The sequence below is a fragment of the Haliotis rubra genome, unplaced genomic scaffold, assembly GCF_003918875.1.
Source record: "Haliotis rubra isolate DU_JTF1 unplaced genomic scaffold, ASM391887v1 Scf46, whole genome shotgun sequence".
Classification (NCBI taxonomy): Eukaryota; Metazoa; Mollusca; class Gastropoda; order Lepetellida; family Haliotidae; genus Haliotis; species Haliotis rubra.
In genome coordinates this window covers 340,891-358,518 of record NW_025767146.1, presented here as the reverse complement: position 1 = coordinate 358,518, position 17,628 = coordinate 340,891, and the positions used below count along the sequence as shown (strand labels likewise).

Genomic DNA, 17,628 nt, shown 5'->3' with positions numbered 1-17,628 from the left:
TGTTTATTTGTTTAACACAATAATATATACAGAAAACTACATTTGTGAAATGAAAAGTGGCAGAAAAGTGGCAGATATAACAAAGAGGCTTTTGGGGGGTCCCTTGCACTTACTAAATAGTTACGTTGAATTACGTATAATCAGCTACAGTTATAATGAGCTAGAACGAGTGGTCCCGTTGAGCTTGTAAAAACAGGAGGTTATTGTACTTAGCGTTATTATTGAAGGATCACCAAGGTATGTAGCGTTTCAGACACGAACAAGCATCAACAGTTTTGAGCATGTTGATGATGTGAATACTAGTTGAACAACATGTTTGTCATGTATAATATGTCACATTGACTCAACTCTTTTACGAAACTGGAACATGGGGCAACTTTTAACTCAATAATTTGGGCTGCATCGAATTCAGTATGAGGCGAAATATAATACAGATCGCGAAGTGATAACCAAGTGTTGCTGCAGGCAGTTACAGGGGGTCCCGAAGAAAGAGGTGAGGTGAAATTGAGTTTAACGTCGTGCTTGAGAATATTTCGCTCATATGACAACGTGCATGCGTGTGTATGTGTATGTGCGGCTGCTTGTACTAGCCCAGACTGAAGCTGGTTTTATAGTGCTAGCCCACTGAGATACCATGCCGCAGTGAAGCAGGAATACCCCACTCAGACACATTATACTGACTACGAGCCAACCAGTCCTTGTACCCATTAATGCCGGGCACCAGGCAGGGACCAACAAGTACCATATTTTAACGTCTTTTGGTATGACGCGGTCGGGGATCGAACCCGCGACCTTCCGCTCTCCGGGCGGACGCTCTAACCACTACACCACGGAGGCGGTCCCCGAAGAAAGAAAGCCATAAGCAATGAAGGTTGTAGACATTTACTTGGAAGCAAAGTTGCCATTTGACGAGCAGTTCCTAGCACAACTAAGGTAGGCAACTCTGTACAGACTTAGACATCATTAGATTTCTCTTGAATTTGAGAAAATCAGCTTTATCGCAAGTTCCAGCCATATACCTGATTATACCAACTATCACTTTGAAAGAAAGAGATCAATTGTTGACCATTTGAGTGTTTGACAATTTACATAACATTTGAAAGTTTTCCCTGAACCAGTAGACAAAAAAAAGACTGTCATCCTACCTCAATGCTTTCATCAAATTACAAACACCATGTTTACATCCATAGGCCAAGGAAAAGACAAAGAAACAGTAACTACAGCACAAAGTCAGCTCAGAACATATATTTAATGAGATCCTCTCCGCACCACTGTCAAATCAATTCCATGCACCTTCTGAACTGGTCCGATGGGACTAGACATGAATCTACAGTCTTTTGTTCAAGTTCAAGTAAGTTGTTCAGTGACTGAGACAAAGAAGATCATTGTATGTCAAAAGTCTACACTTAGCAGACTATGAATCTTTAATTTTTGAACCTCATCACTTTCCTGACATTGTGTGAAAGTTATGATGTTGTGCTGAGCTGTGGAACTTTTATCCTGCATCAAAACAACTGACAAGAGAGTGAGTGATTGATTAAGGTTTATAGCTGCATCAAGGACTGACTGACTGAGTTTGGGGGTTTACGCCGCTTTTAGCAATATTCCAGCAACATCACAGCGGTGGACACCAGAAATGGGCTTCAAACATTGTACCCATGTGGGGATTTGAACCCGGGTCTTCGGTGTGACGAGCCAACGCTTAACCACTTGGCTACCCCACCGCCCCTGCATCAAGGAGAATTTTAGATATGTCAGGGCTTGTGGGGTAGCCTAATGGTTAAAGCGTCTGCTCATTATGTTGAAGACCCCGGGTTAGATTCCCCACAATGAGTGAAGCCCATTTCTGGTGTCTCCCACCGTGATATTGCTGGAATATTGCTAAAAGTGGTGTAAAACTAAACTCACTCACTAAGTTATGTCACAGCATGTCAGCTTAATCTGAGATGGAAGTTTGAAGTGAAGCAGTTCCTAGATGTTTATGTAATGGTGTTGAAGAACATAGAAACATTAATTGTGTGCAAGATGAGAATCAAACCCACAATCATAAGGTTTGGGTATGCCCATGGGATGCCCATGAAAACCCGGTTTCAATTTCCCATGGATACCATGTGCGAAGACCACCATTTCTGGTGTCCCCTTGCAGGAATATTGCTGAGATCTGCATAAAACCTGACTCAGTCAGTCATCAGTCAGACGAGAAGCAGCAATGTTTTACAGTTATTCTGATATTGTTGTTGTTGTAGACTGGTTGTTGGTTAGTTTGTTGTTTAAGGCAGCACTCAGCAATATTCCAACTATATGGCAGCGGTCTGTAAATAACTTAGTTCGAACCAGACTACCCAGTGATCAACAGCATGAGCATCAATCTACGCAAGTGGGATACTTTGACATGTCAACCAAGTCAGCGAGCCTGATCACCCGATCCTGTTAGTTACCTCTTACAACAAGCATTTGTTATTGAAGACAAATTCAAACCCATATCTTCATGGGTGCACATATATTAAATGAGATGGAAGAAGAGGAAAAGAAGAAATTTGTTTTGTTTTTTGGGGGTTCTTTTTATTTTTCATAATGTTCTTCATTGTGTATTTTTGTGTGTCCTTTTCAGTAAGAACCTCCACCATTCATTATAAGTGAATAAGTGACTGAGTGAGTATGGTTTTCTGCTGCTTTTAGAAATATTCCAGCAATATAATGGCAGGGTAACACCAGAAATGGGCGTCACACATTGTAACCATGTAGGGAATCGAACCCGGGTCATCGGTGTGACAAGCGAAAGCTTTAACCACTAGGCTACTCCACCACCCATCATTCATGATAAGATTCATAAACTGAGAATCAAGAATTTCAAACATTTATTTCAAAACATAACCAGCAGTTGAAAAGAAGTTTTCAAATTAAAATATAAAACAGAAGGAAAATATTTCCACAGAACAAATCAAACAAACCAATCAATACAAAAACGTTAGATATTTATAATGAACAATTAACTTCAAGCTTGTCAAATCTCCACATATTTGCCCCCAGGACTCCAAATATATACACAAGTGTTGGTGCTCAACGAGACGTTACCAACGAAGGAAATTTCACACTAAATAAACTCCTTAAACATTAATAGCATTAATCCCTCTTAGGATGGGAACACAAACAACTAATGGCTTTAGCTAGCCGCAAGAGCATACAATGTCCGATTTCTCCCCAGCATGGAACTTCAACATGCTCAGGTCAACAGGTTGAACTAGCCTACAGTATTGACGAGGCCTGTCTAAGTACCTTCAAGCCATGTGAAGCTGGAAAAAACGTTTGTTTTCTGCGGAAGTGGCTGCAAGTGGTTCCTGGACAGTTTGATAAAAGTTATACTGAAGGTTTAAAGACAGGACGCAGCAAATAGGGCTTCCTTGATAGGTCAATACATCAATGTATCGTTACAGTGGGCCTCCCTGGGCTGGATGATACGATATTCCCTGAATCAATAATAAAGCCAAACAGAGGTATTTCTAACTTTTTGTATTTTAAAAAAAAATAAGCTTTTTTGTCAATTTTATTTTATCTTTGCTCATGATGTCAAACACTGGTTAGTCTGATCGAAAAATTTACCAATAACAGGCAATGCTATTTACAACTAAAGGCAGAATGAAGTATTTCCAAGCTTTGCATTATGCAAAAAAATATGCCATATTATCTTGGCTCATAGTATCAGTCACTGGTTTTTAAGGTCAAGAATTTACTTTTAACTGCTTGTCAAAAACTGGAATATTGCTGAATGTAGCACAAATGAACAGATAAATAGGGTTACTAAAGCAGATAAATATGCTGCATATATAATTTGTCAGTCAACAAAGCTGATATGGATCTTGAAATAAAACATACATCCTTCATTCACATTATTGAGAATGATGATTATACAAAAAAATGTTAAAAAAAGAAAATGAGAGAATGGCTACTCTGATATACTGTTTTGTTGCACTGCAGGACACTGTTCAACTATCAAAGGCCAATTCGGCAATATTTTCACATTTAGAATGACATATTGAGATAAGATTCTTCACAACCTCAAATGTCAAGGTGAAAGCTGTAAGGCAGGTCATTTACCTCAGCATATTGTAATCTTCATTACAGAGGAATTGTTTATGAAAGGGAGATAACTTCTGATCATCAGAATGAGCAGACGTGGTGCCATAACATGATTAATGATTGTCGGCCATCTTGTTTTTGCTCAGTGCACGCAAACTAATAAGTCCTCATCGCCAGGGGAGAGAAGTTGTCCTGCTAAATGCTTCTGTTAGTTTCTTTGGACGAGACTCAGTTAGCATCGCCAACCCACCATTGTTCAAACACTAGTGTCTTTGTCTGCTCCCTCAAATATTGTGATTCACCCAATCAAACAGTTAATGTAATTGCACAAATACATTGCCAGCATCTACTCAGGCACAAATAGTGATTACATGAGGACACCCCTGAAGATGACTAAACCTTAGCGATACCTGAACATAGTAGGGCTATTGTTCCATTTTGCACTGCTGTGAGAATATTTCTACACAAGGCACTATCTGTTCTTACAACAGAAAGTCATCACTGTTGGTATTTTTGTTGTTTAGCTCCACGCTACATCATTCCAGAAACGTGATGACAGTAGCCTGTCAAAAAGTCAAATCTGGACCATACAATATAGTGACTGATATTATGAACAATGGTCCATTAAACTGGGTGGACACGGAATCAACCAGTCATCAAGTCACAGATCACTCACTCACTTCACTAATGTAAGTCAGCAACACATAGAGCAATTCTCCTTAAAATATTTGTCTGACGCCAGTTTCCGTCGCACTAGCTGAATTGCTAATGCTCAGGCTTGCTATCGGTATATATAATAGAGATTGATAATTGCTAACTAAATATCCATCGATTATTGATAAATATCAGAGAGTGAGTGAGTGAGTGAGTTTAGTTTTACACTGCACTCAGCAATATTCCAGCTGTATGGCGGCGGTCTGTAAATAATTGGGTCTGGACCAGACAATCCAGTCATCAACAGCATGAGCATCGATCTGCGTAATTGATCACATGTGTCAACCAAATCAGCGAGCCTGACCACCCATCTGTGACGCCATTAAACAATTGAATGTGACGTCAATGAACTTGGCTGTCCCACTTGCTTACCATGTTCTGATGCACAAAGGTACATAAATAAAATGGATAATAAAGAAATTATTACACTTGCAAGTGTGCCACACGACTTATACAAAACTCGTGCCAAAATTTCATGCACTTGTTTCATATAAGTGGTATGACACACTTGCTCGTGTAATAATCTCTATATCTGCAACCCCACAGGTGAATAAAACCTCAGACCCAACCACATCCAAATCCATAGATGCAACACCCTCCTCTAAAACATGAAAACAGTTCATAATCCTAACTGCCAGAATGAAGCTACGAACAGTTTAATGGTCATTAAATCTCATTAATCATTTTATCAACAATATCCCCTTGTTAATATCATCTGGAAGAACTGTTTTCTATCAAAGTGTCAGATATGTATCCATGATGCCTTGTCCGAAACAATGTTCCCAGAATTACCCATCCCCCCAATATCGATGCATACCAGCTCTGATTAATACAAGGCAGATTGAGTGATTATCTTTTATAAAAATGAAATATGACACCACGACAAGTAGATTAGCTTTAATTTGGTGGCAAATGCCGCTAATCAAAATCTCTCATCCTGAGATCGTGCTGCAATGTAAACAACTTGGAAACTCACTGGTCTTTCACATGTACCAAAACGTTCTGGTTGCTTGGCAACAAGATATAATTAGTTGCTTCACAAAATGCAGACTCCCCGAATCAAAATCAATAAACACAACATCATGGAGTGTTGCCACTGATCCGCCGTCCATTTCGAAATCACCATCCTGGCTTCGAAATTGTGTCAAAAATAGAAATATCGTGAAACCTGTTAAATATTGTCCTTTATTCCCCCAAATTCCCTGTTCAGAATGTTGGTGATAACAGTGCAGGTTACACATTTGATTCAGCAGTACAGCAGACATGTGACAGTCAAAACAAGGAATTAGACCATTTTTTCGTTACTCGGATTACTGTCGTGGTTCATTCTCTTCCTCTCTGAGGTTCAAGAACTGAAGTCAGATGTCAATGCATTTTTGTTTGATACATGGGAGAAACAATCACATGAATAGTGTGAGTGAGTTTAGTTTCAGTAATTGTCTGAGGTGAGTGAGTGAATATGGTTTTTAGCAATATTCCAGCAATATCATGGTGGGAGACACCAGAAATGACCTTTGACACGTTGTACCCATGTGGGAAATCGAACCCGGGCCTTCAGCATGACAAGCCAGAGCTTTAACCACTAGGCTACATGAATAGAATTAATGATTTCACTCTTACTTTTATTATTTTTAGTTTTCTGATGTAGTTTCCAAGAGAACAGGGTTAAAATCAAAGCCTGTCATCATGATGATATTTAGCCCTAAAGCTGCAGCAAATATCAGAAATAATTATAAAAATATGAAATGTATTTCCCTTTCATACTAATATAGTCAAAACAGATGTAACGGTTGTCATGGTGACTCAACAAGCCCAAAAAGAACAAAGATCTCCAGAGTGTTAAATTATTGCCTTGAATGCTCTGTTACAATACAATGTAAACATACCTAGAAATAACAACAAAAACAACAACTTTTTATTCATAATTTGTCTTTGCACTTGCAGCTGATTGTATATCTTGTTAATCTTTCCTGAGTCGAGAAGCTGAGCTACTGCAATATTCCAATAGGCATTGGTCCACAGGAAACAAGATGGCCCCCAACATGGCCAGTACTTGAACACAGGTACTGCTGTCTCAGACCACATTCGCTGCTACAGAATAATGTTTGTCAACAAGTATTTTCTCTTGTTTGATCTTTCTCATTGAGTATTTACATGTTGCTTTTGGAAGAAGGTATAGTCCAATGGTTACAAAACAAGAAAATGTTTCCCCTTATGGGCACCATGTGTGAAGCCCTTTATCTAAAATTGCTGGGGATGTGACGCAGCCTAGAGAGTAAAACTCCAACATCAAAGATCTGATTTAATTTCCCAGCTGTGCACAATGTGTGAAGCATTCTTCTGCATTAACTAAAACGAAAAAATTTGGATATTGATACAAGCTGCCACTCACTCACTCACTCCAGAAAAATGTCAGCTAATCTATCTGAGTGTTTATATTTTGTCCTACACTACATTTTACTCCTTTGATCCAGTCTATTCGGTATTCAACCAATGAATAAACATCTTTCTAAAGAAATTCTAACTCACATGCTATTTCACGTGACATATATTCTGCATCAGTTTAAGCGTTACCGAAGTGCATCTCATGTTGAAAAACCCCACAACGGTGATGAATGTGTAACTTACAATGAAAAACAAGAAGCACTTTTTTGTATGATTCAGTGCAGCAGAGGTCATGTACGTGGTGCCAGTGTTGGATCAGTACACACAGATCGGTACGGATATGTAGGTATGCAAGATGAAACGGCCAAACTGGGCAATTAGGAAGTGTTGCCGAACTGCTGGGTTTACTAAATATGCAACAAAACTTTAATTGGGTAGCGGTTAAAGCTTGGTACTTTCAGGCAGAAAACAAGCTTCCTTTGGGCAGTTGCTTGGAGAGTATGTATCAACCCTGTATCAGCAGATACCGATATCTCACAGTGAGTGAGTGAGTGAGTGAGTGAGTGAGTGAGTGAGTGAGTGAGTGAGTGAGTGAGTGAGTGAGTGAGTGAGTGAGTGAGTGAGTGAGTGAGTGAGTGAGTGAGTGAGTGAGGCTACTCTTCACTGTTAATCAGTATTCTGGGGCGGTGGGTTAGCCTAGTGATTAAAGCTAATTTTAGTTGATTATGTGCATTTTGACTTTAATATACAGCAAGTTTCAGGGACCAAAATATAGCTTGTAATACCTGTCAGGTTGTTATAAGCGTTCAATATGTATGTAGTATTCTGCATGTTGTTATGGATGCTTCATACACCCATAAGCACTGTTCACTCAAAAGGGGGTGGGGTAGCCTAATGGTTATAGCGTTCGCTCGTCACGCAAAAAACCCGGGTTTGATTCCCCACATGGAAACCATGTGTGAAGCCCATTCCAGTTGTCCCCCGCCATGATATTGCTCACAAGCATACAGCCCTTTCTCTGGGGCGATGGAGAAGGTAGGACAGCTTAACTTTACAGGTTAGGTTTGTCCCACCACAGATCTGAGATTGAATCCCCACAGTGGTACAATATGTGACACCCGTTTTTTGTGTCTGCAGGTAAGATAGCGCAGTGGTTACAGCTCAGGTTTGTCCCAACTAAGTCCTGAGATTGAATCCCCACAGTGGTACAATATGTGACACCCTTTTCCTGCAACTGTGCGTGTAAGGTATAAGGCATAGTCTAGTGGTTAAAGCTTGACTTTGTCACAAAGAAAACCTGTGATTGCTTAACTCTATGAGCAAAATTTTAGAAGCCCAGCTCTACTACTGTAGGAGAGGTAACCTGGTGGTTAAATTGTGAGTGAGTTTTAGTGTTACGCCACTTTAAGCAGTATCTAGTGGTTTATACTCTGTCTGTCACAATGAAGCCTGATTTGACAATTTCCAACATGGTCACAAAGTGTGAAGATCATTCTTACGTCGACTTCCCTGAATAAGTTGTTTAGAAGCTGCCACTCACTCTCACTCACTCACTCACTCTATCTCTCTCTCTCTCTCTCTCACACACACACACACACACACACACTCACTCACTCACTCACATGAAAACAGATGACCTAAGAATATTCCTTGACCTTAATCTTGATCATAATTCAGACATCCCAAATCCAATTTTTAGAATGCATTTTTTACGGCCACCCCAGACATTGAAACAGACTATACTAACACCTCATCAATGAAACACCTTTTTTTTCGCATATATTTTTACACTTCATCCTCAAAAATCTCTAAAAATAGAATACAGATTTATCATGAAAAAGATTTCGCAATTCATTGATTAACCATTTGTTTTATGGCCGACTAACGCCATTGCATAGTCACAGATGATGTTGGCGACCTGGCATATTGTCAAGTCGGTACTGAATTACTGAATCACTTATTGATTTTCAAGGCATTGCTTCACCATGGGTTGTCTCCCTTTAGTTACATTAGCTTTATGATAGCTAATCTATCATTGTTCATGATTACAGCATTTGTCATGGCACATATGACAAACAAAATTCGAGAATCTTAAATGCTGATTATTGATTTTTACAAATCAACATACAAGATGTCTGACATCAAATACAATTTTTTCATGATTTTGAAACACAAAAGCATCCTTGACCTAAAAAATTACCCAAATGGGTAATTCAACAAAACAGCCAGCCACCTACATCGTTCTCGACTTACTGCTCATCTTCTGATGCCATTCAGTAACTCGGAATATACAAAGTGACAATGGAACCACGGAGGGCCACCCCTCTTGAGCCTCCTTATGAATATGCATGATGTGTTGCCTCAGACTCTAAATTGGCTAATAGCAACCGTGTGATAAATAATAAATAGAATACCAAAAATTACTTGTTCTTCATGAAAACATGGAGAAAAGTACTACTTTAGCACTTACCTTATATACCAATTATCTGTCCATTAAGTTTGAGAACCAATCAATACTGACTTACCTTTAGGCTAGGTGCTCTTTTAAGTGCTTCAGAATTTGGAATTACGATATTGTCTTATTAACTGCTTCATAACCAGTGTGTGAAATATTCTTTAAACAGCACAAGACAGCCAGGCAAGTTTGATAATTTACACGAGATACAGTATGGACTAAAGCAGACATTATTTTACTACAACCAAATACATGGAGAAATCTGGCAGCAGAAAGAGAAGATGTATTTCAAGTTTCAAGCAGGTTGGAACTTCAATCAGTCTGAAACCAGTTTCTGCAACTTGCAGAACTAGTATAATGGTACTACCATGGGCTGTCAGGCAGGTGCTTGTTTCACACAACACAGCTTGTAACAGCTTGTAATGAGGAACTTCAATCAGAGTCTGAAACCAATTTCTGTAACTTGCAGAACTAGCATAATGGTACTACCATGGTCTGCAAGGCAGGTGCTTGATCCACACACTGTTCACAATGTGTCAACATGGACTACAGCTTGTAAACATCTTATGATGAGGAAGTTTAATTACAATATATATTCAAAGGTTTTTTTTAATACAGTATTAGTTGTAGGGTTTCCTTGAGTGAGTGAGTGAGTGAGTTGGTGAATGAGTCCAACCTCATTTTAACAGTGTTTCATTTGATGTCTTTCAGTGGCATTTAGAAGTTGTACATTGATCCACACACTGTTCACACTAAATTCAGTTCACCTGATGAAGGGACCTGGAATGGTCTCGAAACGTTGTGAGAGAAATTAAAAAGAAGTTTAATCCATAAAAATATCTTGGACATCAGTGTTTCATTTGTTCGCAAATAATTAAGGAAACCCCATCTGAAGAATAAATAACAGTTTGCAACTACAGGTAATTTGGGATTTGATCCTAAGATCTTGGCACAACTAAGGGACATAACTCTAGTGGTTTCTATTTCACTCGCCAACACCAGGTGCTGAACACTGTGGTATTCACTGAAAAACATTTTTTCTACATTCTTGAGCGTTTGTTTTCTAATACACCTTATCTCAGGCCAAATAAAAAAATGTTGTGGTTCCGATTACACCTCTTTAAAATTTAGGGTAGGTAGGTAGGAATTCTTTATTTTATTTACATTTTTTTTAGAAGTAAAGTATGAACTAATAACGCATTTATCAATGCTTAATTGTTTATTCAAACAAGCTTGCGGCCTTCATGTCAACTTTCTATATCAGAATGACCGATGTCCATTGGTGCCGGGCAAAAACAATGGTATCTGAAAGCTTATTTTATTCAAATACTCAAATACTGTTCACTCACTCACTCACTTATCCCACACTGTGGGAACCCAAGCTGGAGCCCAAGAGCATGACCAGAGGTCCACCCACACAGGGTGGCTGATCATTACGCTGTCAGTAGATATATATCACCAACATGTGGTGTATGTTGTCTATGACTGATCTAGTGTTATCACAATATGTCAATCTGACACTGTGTCAATACAAAAATATATACTGAAAAAAATATATAACTCATTGTTGGCAAGATGCATGGTAAAATGACAGTATATGAAACACTTATTGACAAACCTACACCTCAGTAACTGCCTTCTCCATTGTATAACTTGCTGCATCGATATATCAAAATACATGTAGTTAATATATCGATATAGAAAGTAAAGCAATGGCGCATCCTCTTGTGTAATGACAACCCAGCTGGCCATTCAGGATGTCAACATTGTTTCTAGGGATTATACACAGATGATTATCGATTGTAAGATCAGGGATGATTATCGATTGTCACATCAGAAATGATTATCGATTGTCAGATCAAGGATGAGTATCGGTTGTCCGACCTCAGTTTATCAAGAAAACTAATATATAGCTAGGTAGATAAACATTCTCTCACCAGCTGTTCACTTCAATATCCTGTTTTTCTCTTTTGAAACCAACAATGAAAATTTCATGCAACATAGATCAGTAGTCAAATTATGACAATAGATACATAAAGATTAAGTTTAGTATATTAATTTATTATACCATGGTCATGTTCTTTTAATAATTTATTCAGAGGAGGAAGTTTCCAGCATATATGTCAACTGCTTTCTGTTCACATTTCCTTATGGTGCATCTACTGTATGTATATCAAAGTAAGTTAGCTTGTTTGTCCTGAACAAAATCAAATGGAACAGTACACAACTCCCCTTAAAGTTTTTACCCCACACATGAAACAATTTGCCTTTCACAAGGCAATATGTGATAAAATCATTATTCTAATGTGAAATAGGTATTTCATTATATATATTTGTTTTGAAAAATAATTAACATATGTGTCTTGATTACCGGAACTTGATTAGCCTAAAATACAAAGACATGAATTCTGACTCTCATCTATGCTCAGCTTCTGATTGGCCAGACTGATTGTAACCATGGTAACAAGGTCAGAGAATACAGGATATGAACGGAACAATGGCAATAGATACATAAACTGGAACCATGAAACTATGATGTTGTCTTCTCAGCTGAAAGAAAGAGATGTTGTCATGATTATTCTGACCTTTTCACAAGAATACTTGAAGGTGAGCAGTCTTTGAGCGTCAAGGGTAAACGATCCACAGGGCACTGTTTCTGAATTTTGAGGTAATTTTTCAAGCACCGAGAACAGTATGTATGTCCACATTTGGTATCCAGGGGGTTGACGAGTGGCTGAAGGCAGATGTGACACATCAAATCTTCATCCACCGCCTGGTAGTAGTCGTACAAGTGAGTTCCATGAGGTTCGTGAAATTGCCCACACACCGCACACACTGTGGTGTCCCAACGCAGCGACATGATTGGCTAACACTGGCTGTTAGCTACTCCCGATGTCCAATCACAATCTCCGCCTGTTGCCAGACGACCACACCTCCAGTTGTGTAGTGATCGCCTAACAAACCTTTGCCGTCTGCTAGGAGGCAGTCATCTTGAAATTTCAGGTCAACATCTGCAAAAAGATAATTTATCATTAAAATGATGCAAAAGAAATCGACAAATAAAACTCTAATGAATAAGTTCAGATTGGTAGACTCAAGACAATATCAGCAGGCTTGGAAAGATAGGTATATACAGTACACTGGCCTAAAATCTTTGTTCGTGTAACAAATGAAGTTAGGCCATGATCAAAGGTAAGTAATCAAAAATGAGCATACACTTAATATACTTATCATAGTACACCATGGTGACAATTTGACAACCCAATACTCCATATCAGCTCATAATGACAAAGGTATTTAATCCGCCAATAAGAAGTCAAAACTAACAAAGGCTCCATTGCAGGCTGCATTGCAAGAACCATTCCAAGAGCCTTTGCAAACCAATTGCAAGCCCATCACTAACCCTTTCAGAGAACCATTGCAAACTTGTTGCAAGCATTTGCCAGAAACAGTGCAAGCCATTTGCAAGAACCATTGCAAGCCGATTTGCAAACCCAATCTAAGCGCTTTACAAACCCCATTGCAAACCCATTGCACGCCCCACGAAACCCGAGGGCAAGCCCCACAACAAGCCGACTGAAAGCTCTATTACTGCAGTTGTATGGCAAGGTTGCATGATAGAAGTCGTGCTAGTCACGACACCAGGTTGGAATGAGATGTGGGTTCACGGTTAGAAATGTAGCTTGGTTTATACTTTCATGAACATTCGCTCAATATCCCTTGAGAATAGACTTAAATTATACTACTCAAACAACACACAATTTCTTTCATATCGCTATAGTTTTACCAAGACAGATCAACTACAGCCACATGACACAACATTCGGTGTTCCCTAATTTCTTTTCAGTAAATATATACATGTTGTAATTGAAAACCAAAATTACTTTTGGTTCATGTAGTAATAACAAGGCTACACAAACAACCATCAAGTCATGTCACCGTCAACGTACATTATACCGTTCATGCGACACTACCAAAATCAATACACAACCAACAGGGGAAAACACAATCAATACATCCGAGTCTGTGATGAAACACTACAATCAATTAAAATCACTTTTTCAGAAATACCCCTCTCCCTCTTGCAAATGACATTGTCAAACATTCATGCTGACTCCTGAATGTTTCAGACCCATTGTTGTTTCATCTTTCAAGAACAAGGTCTTACTTCACATTTTGGCTCAAAAGACAAACACAATTCATAAAATGAAATGTTTTAAAAAACAACAACAACAACACACACACACACACACACACAGACAAATATATTCTTCAAGGCTGGAAAAAATTTCCCAAACTTGCCAGCAGTTACATAGTTACCATGCTATTCTGAACAATTCTGACCTCCAACATTAAATCATAAGGGCAGAGTGTGTCTCCCAGCTTCATCCCACAAACAACATGTCCAAATGAGTTTTCAAGTATCCCGAGCAGCTGACAATACTTCAATTCCATAACACAGCGAAGATACATAAGAGAACCAGCTTTGTATCATCTAGTTTAGATTACTCATGCAGGCAACCTAGACAATCAAATACCTTAAATATCTTTCCATGGTGGCTGAAGAATTTTTCAATCTAAACTATTTCATTGATCATGTGCCAAGAGAGTTTACTGCGATCCCCTTGGGGGCCTCCAGGTAATTGTCAAGCTGTTTGCAGTGCTGACACAACAAATACCTGTGACCATTTACTGACCTCTTCACATATTAGTATTCTCCCAATGTGGGGGATGACACTCACCTTATTCACAGGGCCATGAACGTGCTCGGATCATTACACAATGACACAGGTGTAAATTACCTGGCACAGGTAGATCTAACAGGACTTCAGGCTTTACTCGTGGGAATCACTTGACACATGTTTAACCTCATGCTGTCAGTATGTGATTATTATAGCTGAGGGCAACATTAAGGTATGGTGGGATGGCCCAGTGGTTAAAAACTTCCATAAATGCAGGTCTGGGTTTGATTTCTCAATAATGGGCTAAAAAGCCCATAGTGTTTCTGAGTAATCTTTGAACCTCTGTAATTTAATGCCCACTCACAAATATTCCAGACACATCATAGCAGCTTGTATATAACTGAGTTTCATCAAGACACTAATCCACTAGAAGGCACAGACACCTATCAACCGGCATAGCGGTGAGTCAGACCACCAAATCCATTTCATTACATATACTGCTAAAAAAAATAAAGGAACACCCCATTTAATTATGACTATACTGAATCTGTAAAGTATGTTTAACTGTAGCATGTAAAGTATTATGAAAGAATTGGTATTCTTCCCACGACAGATTAACAATAGAAAGATGAAGAATAAGTCGTTCCTTAACTTCTTTCAAGTCATACAGATGTCTCTTAAGACATGTATAGGCTACAGGGCACCTGTTACAAGTGGGAATCCCTAATCATGGGCAGCTTAAGGGGCTTAGGCCTTTCCTTTGCATGAATGAAAAAATGCCTTTGTGAAGACAAGATTCATCAACATCAATATGCGTGGTTTACTGAGCAGCGTCATCCGACAACAGCCCATAGACAGTCAAGTCTGGACCAGACAAACCATGAAATGATGTTGAGTGCTACGATCAATGCAGTCAGATTAAAGTGACCATTTGACCAGTTGCCTCATATGGAGACCTATGTTCAGACGGGATCTCCAGGGCAGTTAACCATCCAAGTACAATGTGTACATCTCTCATGGCTGTAAATAGTCCTGCACAAATTCGAAGTTCACAACTTCACCATGGACTGACTGACTGACTGATTGAGTATGGTTTTACGCCACTTTTAGCAATATTCCAGCAATATCACGGAGGGGGGACACCAGAAATGGGCTTAACACATTGTACCCATGTGGGGAATCGAACCCGGGCCTTCGGCGTGACGAGCGAACGCTTTAACCACTAGGTTACCCCACCGCCCACTTCACCATGGAAGATGTACAAAACACATGCAGTTAATCAATAACATACTTAGATGAAATTTTTTATGAATGATTAAATATCTTATCAGAACTTTTTTTCTGATTTCTCAAATAATGGTACACTATGGATATAATGAACTTAGATGGACCGCCAATGTTCATTATATGCATTTCGACTAAAATATACAAGTTCAAGGACACAAAAGAACTAGTTAGCTATAGCCATCAGTTCATTATTGTGAGTGAATATGATTTTACGCTGCTGTTAGCAATATTCCATCAATATCATGTCGGGGGACACCAGAAATGGGCTTCACACATTGTACCCATGTGGGGAATGGAACCGGGGTCTTTGGCGTGATGAGAGAACGCTTTAACAACTAGGCTACCCAACTAAACCCAGTTTATTATATATTATAAGCATTTTTCAATATATATCTGATTAGTTGGACATACAAAGTCAGATATCAGACAAATTCAGCTAAGAAATAGAGACTAGCTGACAATATATAATATCTCTGACATAGTGGATTAGCCAATTATTTAAACAGTTAGGTGCAAAAGAAATACAATACAAACCCTGAAGTTGAAAAGCAGACCTTTGAACCATATTTGATGAATATCAAATCTAAAGAAGTAAGGTACAGAGTAACCAGAGTGCCATTTTAGATAAGTTGGGAAGTAGCGTAGCTATATAGTTTGTCTATATTGTAACCTCACAGTTAAGGCTTGGTTCATTACTCTAGTATGCAACTACAGGATGTCAGTGTGGAGACAGTATTTCAGCTCTTAAAATACATGAGCAACCTGCATCTTCAGCCTACATATTACTACAACAGGCGTGGGGGCGGTGGGGAAGCCTAATGGTTAAAGCGTCGGCTCGTCACGCTGACGACCCAGGTTCGAATCCCCACATGGGCACCATGTGTGAAGCCCATTTATGGTGTCCCCTGCCGTGATATTGCTGGAATATTGCTAAAAGCGGCGTAAAACCCAACTCACTCACTCACTCACTACAACAGGCGTGGTACTGGAGTTAAGTACCACTCAGCTCATGATATGCAGCAATACTGCTGAAATGTATTTATAAGCTAACCACATCTCCAGTCTATATATTACAACAGTGGAGTTAGTTCTGCTGCTCATGATATGTAATACATTCTATGCTGCTGAAATGTTAAGATAACCCAAATCTCCAGCTACTCAATATCACAACAGTGATGTTGTATTACTGCTCATGATATACATTATATTGCCTAGTGCTGAAATGTACAACCAACCTACATGATCACATGACAATGAACAAAGTATAACTCTCATATCACAACAGTAAGTAAAGAAATACATTACACGACATGTAATACCTTGCATGCTCAGCTGATGACATACACTAGCTACATCCCTCAGTACATGGTTTAAAAATCTCATATCACAACAGTAAGTAAAGAAATACATTACACGACATGTAATACCTTGCATGCTCAGCTGATGACATACACAAGCTACATCCCTCAGTACATGGTTTAAAAATCTCATATCACAACAGTAAGTAAAGAAATACATTACACGACATGTAATACCTTGCATGCTCAGCTGATGACATACACATCTAGCTACATCCCTCAGTACATGGTTTAAAAATCTCATATCACAACAGTAAGTAAAGAAATACATTACACGACATGTAATACCTTGCATGCTCAGCTGATGACATACACAAGCTACATCCCTCAGTACATGGTTTAAAAATCTCATATCACAACAGTAAGTAAAGAAATACATTACATGACATGTAATACCTTGCATGCTCAGCTGATGACATACACTAGCTACATCCCTCAGTACATGGTTTAAAAATCTCATATCACAGCAGAGCAGTGAGCTATTAACATGTAAAGCACGCTAAGCGTTACAGCAGATTATCCAACGTCACATGACAGGAAACAGTTGAAAAGCTATTCAGATGCAAGATTTACTGTGACTGTCAACATCTGGTGGAGCTTGACCTTTCCATGCCTCTTGATCAATCCATTAAGGCTTCCTGTAAACAGCCTGACTATATATTCCTAACAA

General features: G+C 38.9%; 1 protein-coding gene across 7 annotated transcripts in view; it reads right to left on the bottom strand.

Annotated features, from left to right (window-relative positions):
• Positions 1 to 17,628, bottom strand: part of LOC124290201 (ligand of Numb protein X 2-like) — an 87,904-nt gene that overhangs the window by 41,228 nt on the left and 29,048 nt on the right. For 5 of the 7 annotated variants that reach the window (XM_046726902.1, XM_046726905.1, XM_046726904.1 and 2 more), the window contains exon 2: positions 12,217 to 12,642. In XM_046726902.1, coding sequence (XP_046582858.1) covers positions 12,217 to 12,491 — 275 coding nt within the window. In that variant the 5' untranslated portion in view covers positions 12,492 to 12,642. Of the gene's footprint in view, positions 1 to 1,145; positions 1,162 to 12,216; positions 12,643 to 16,919; positions 16,943 to 17,628 lie in introns of those variants that run through there. The other 2 variants (XM_046726906.1, XM_046726912.1) reach the window with 2 other exon arrangements.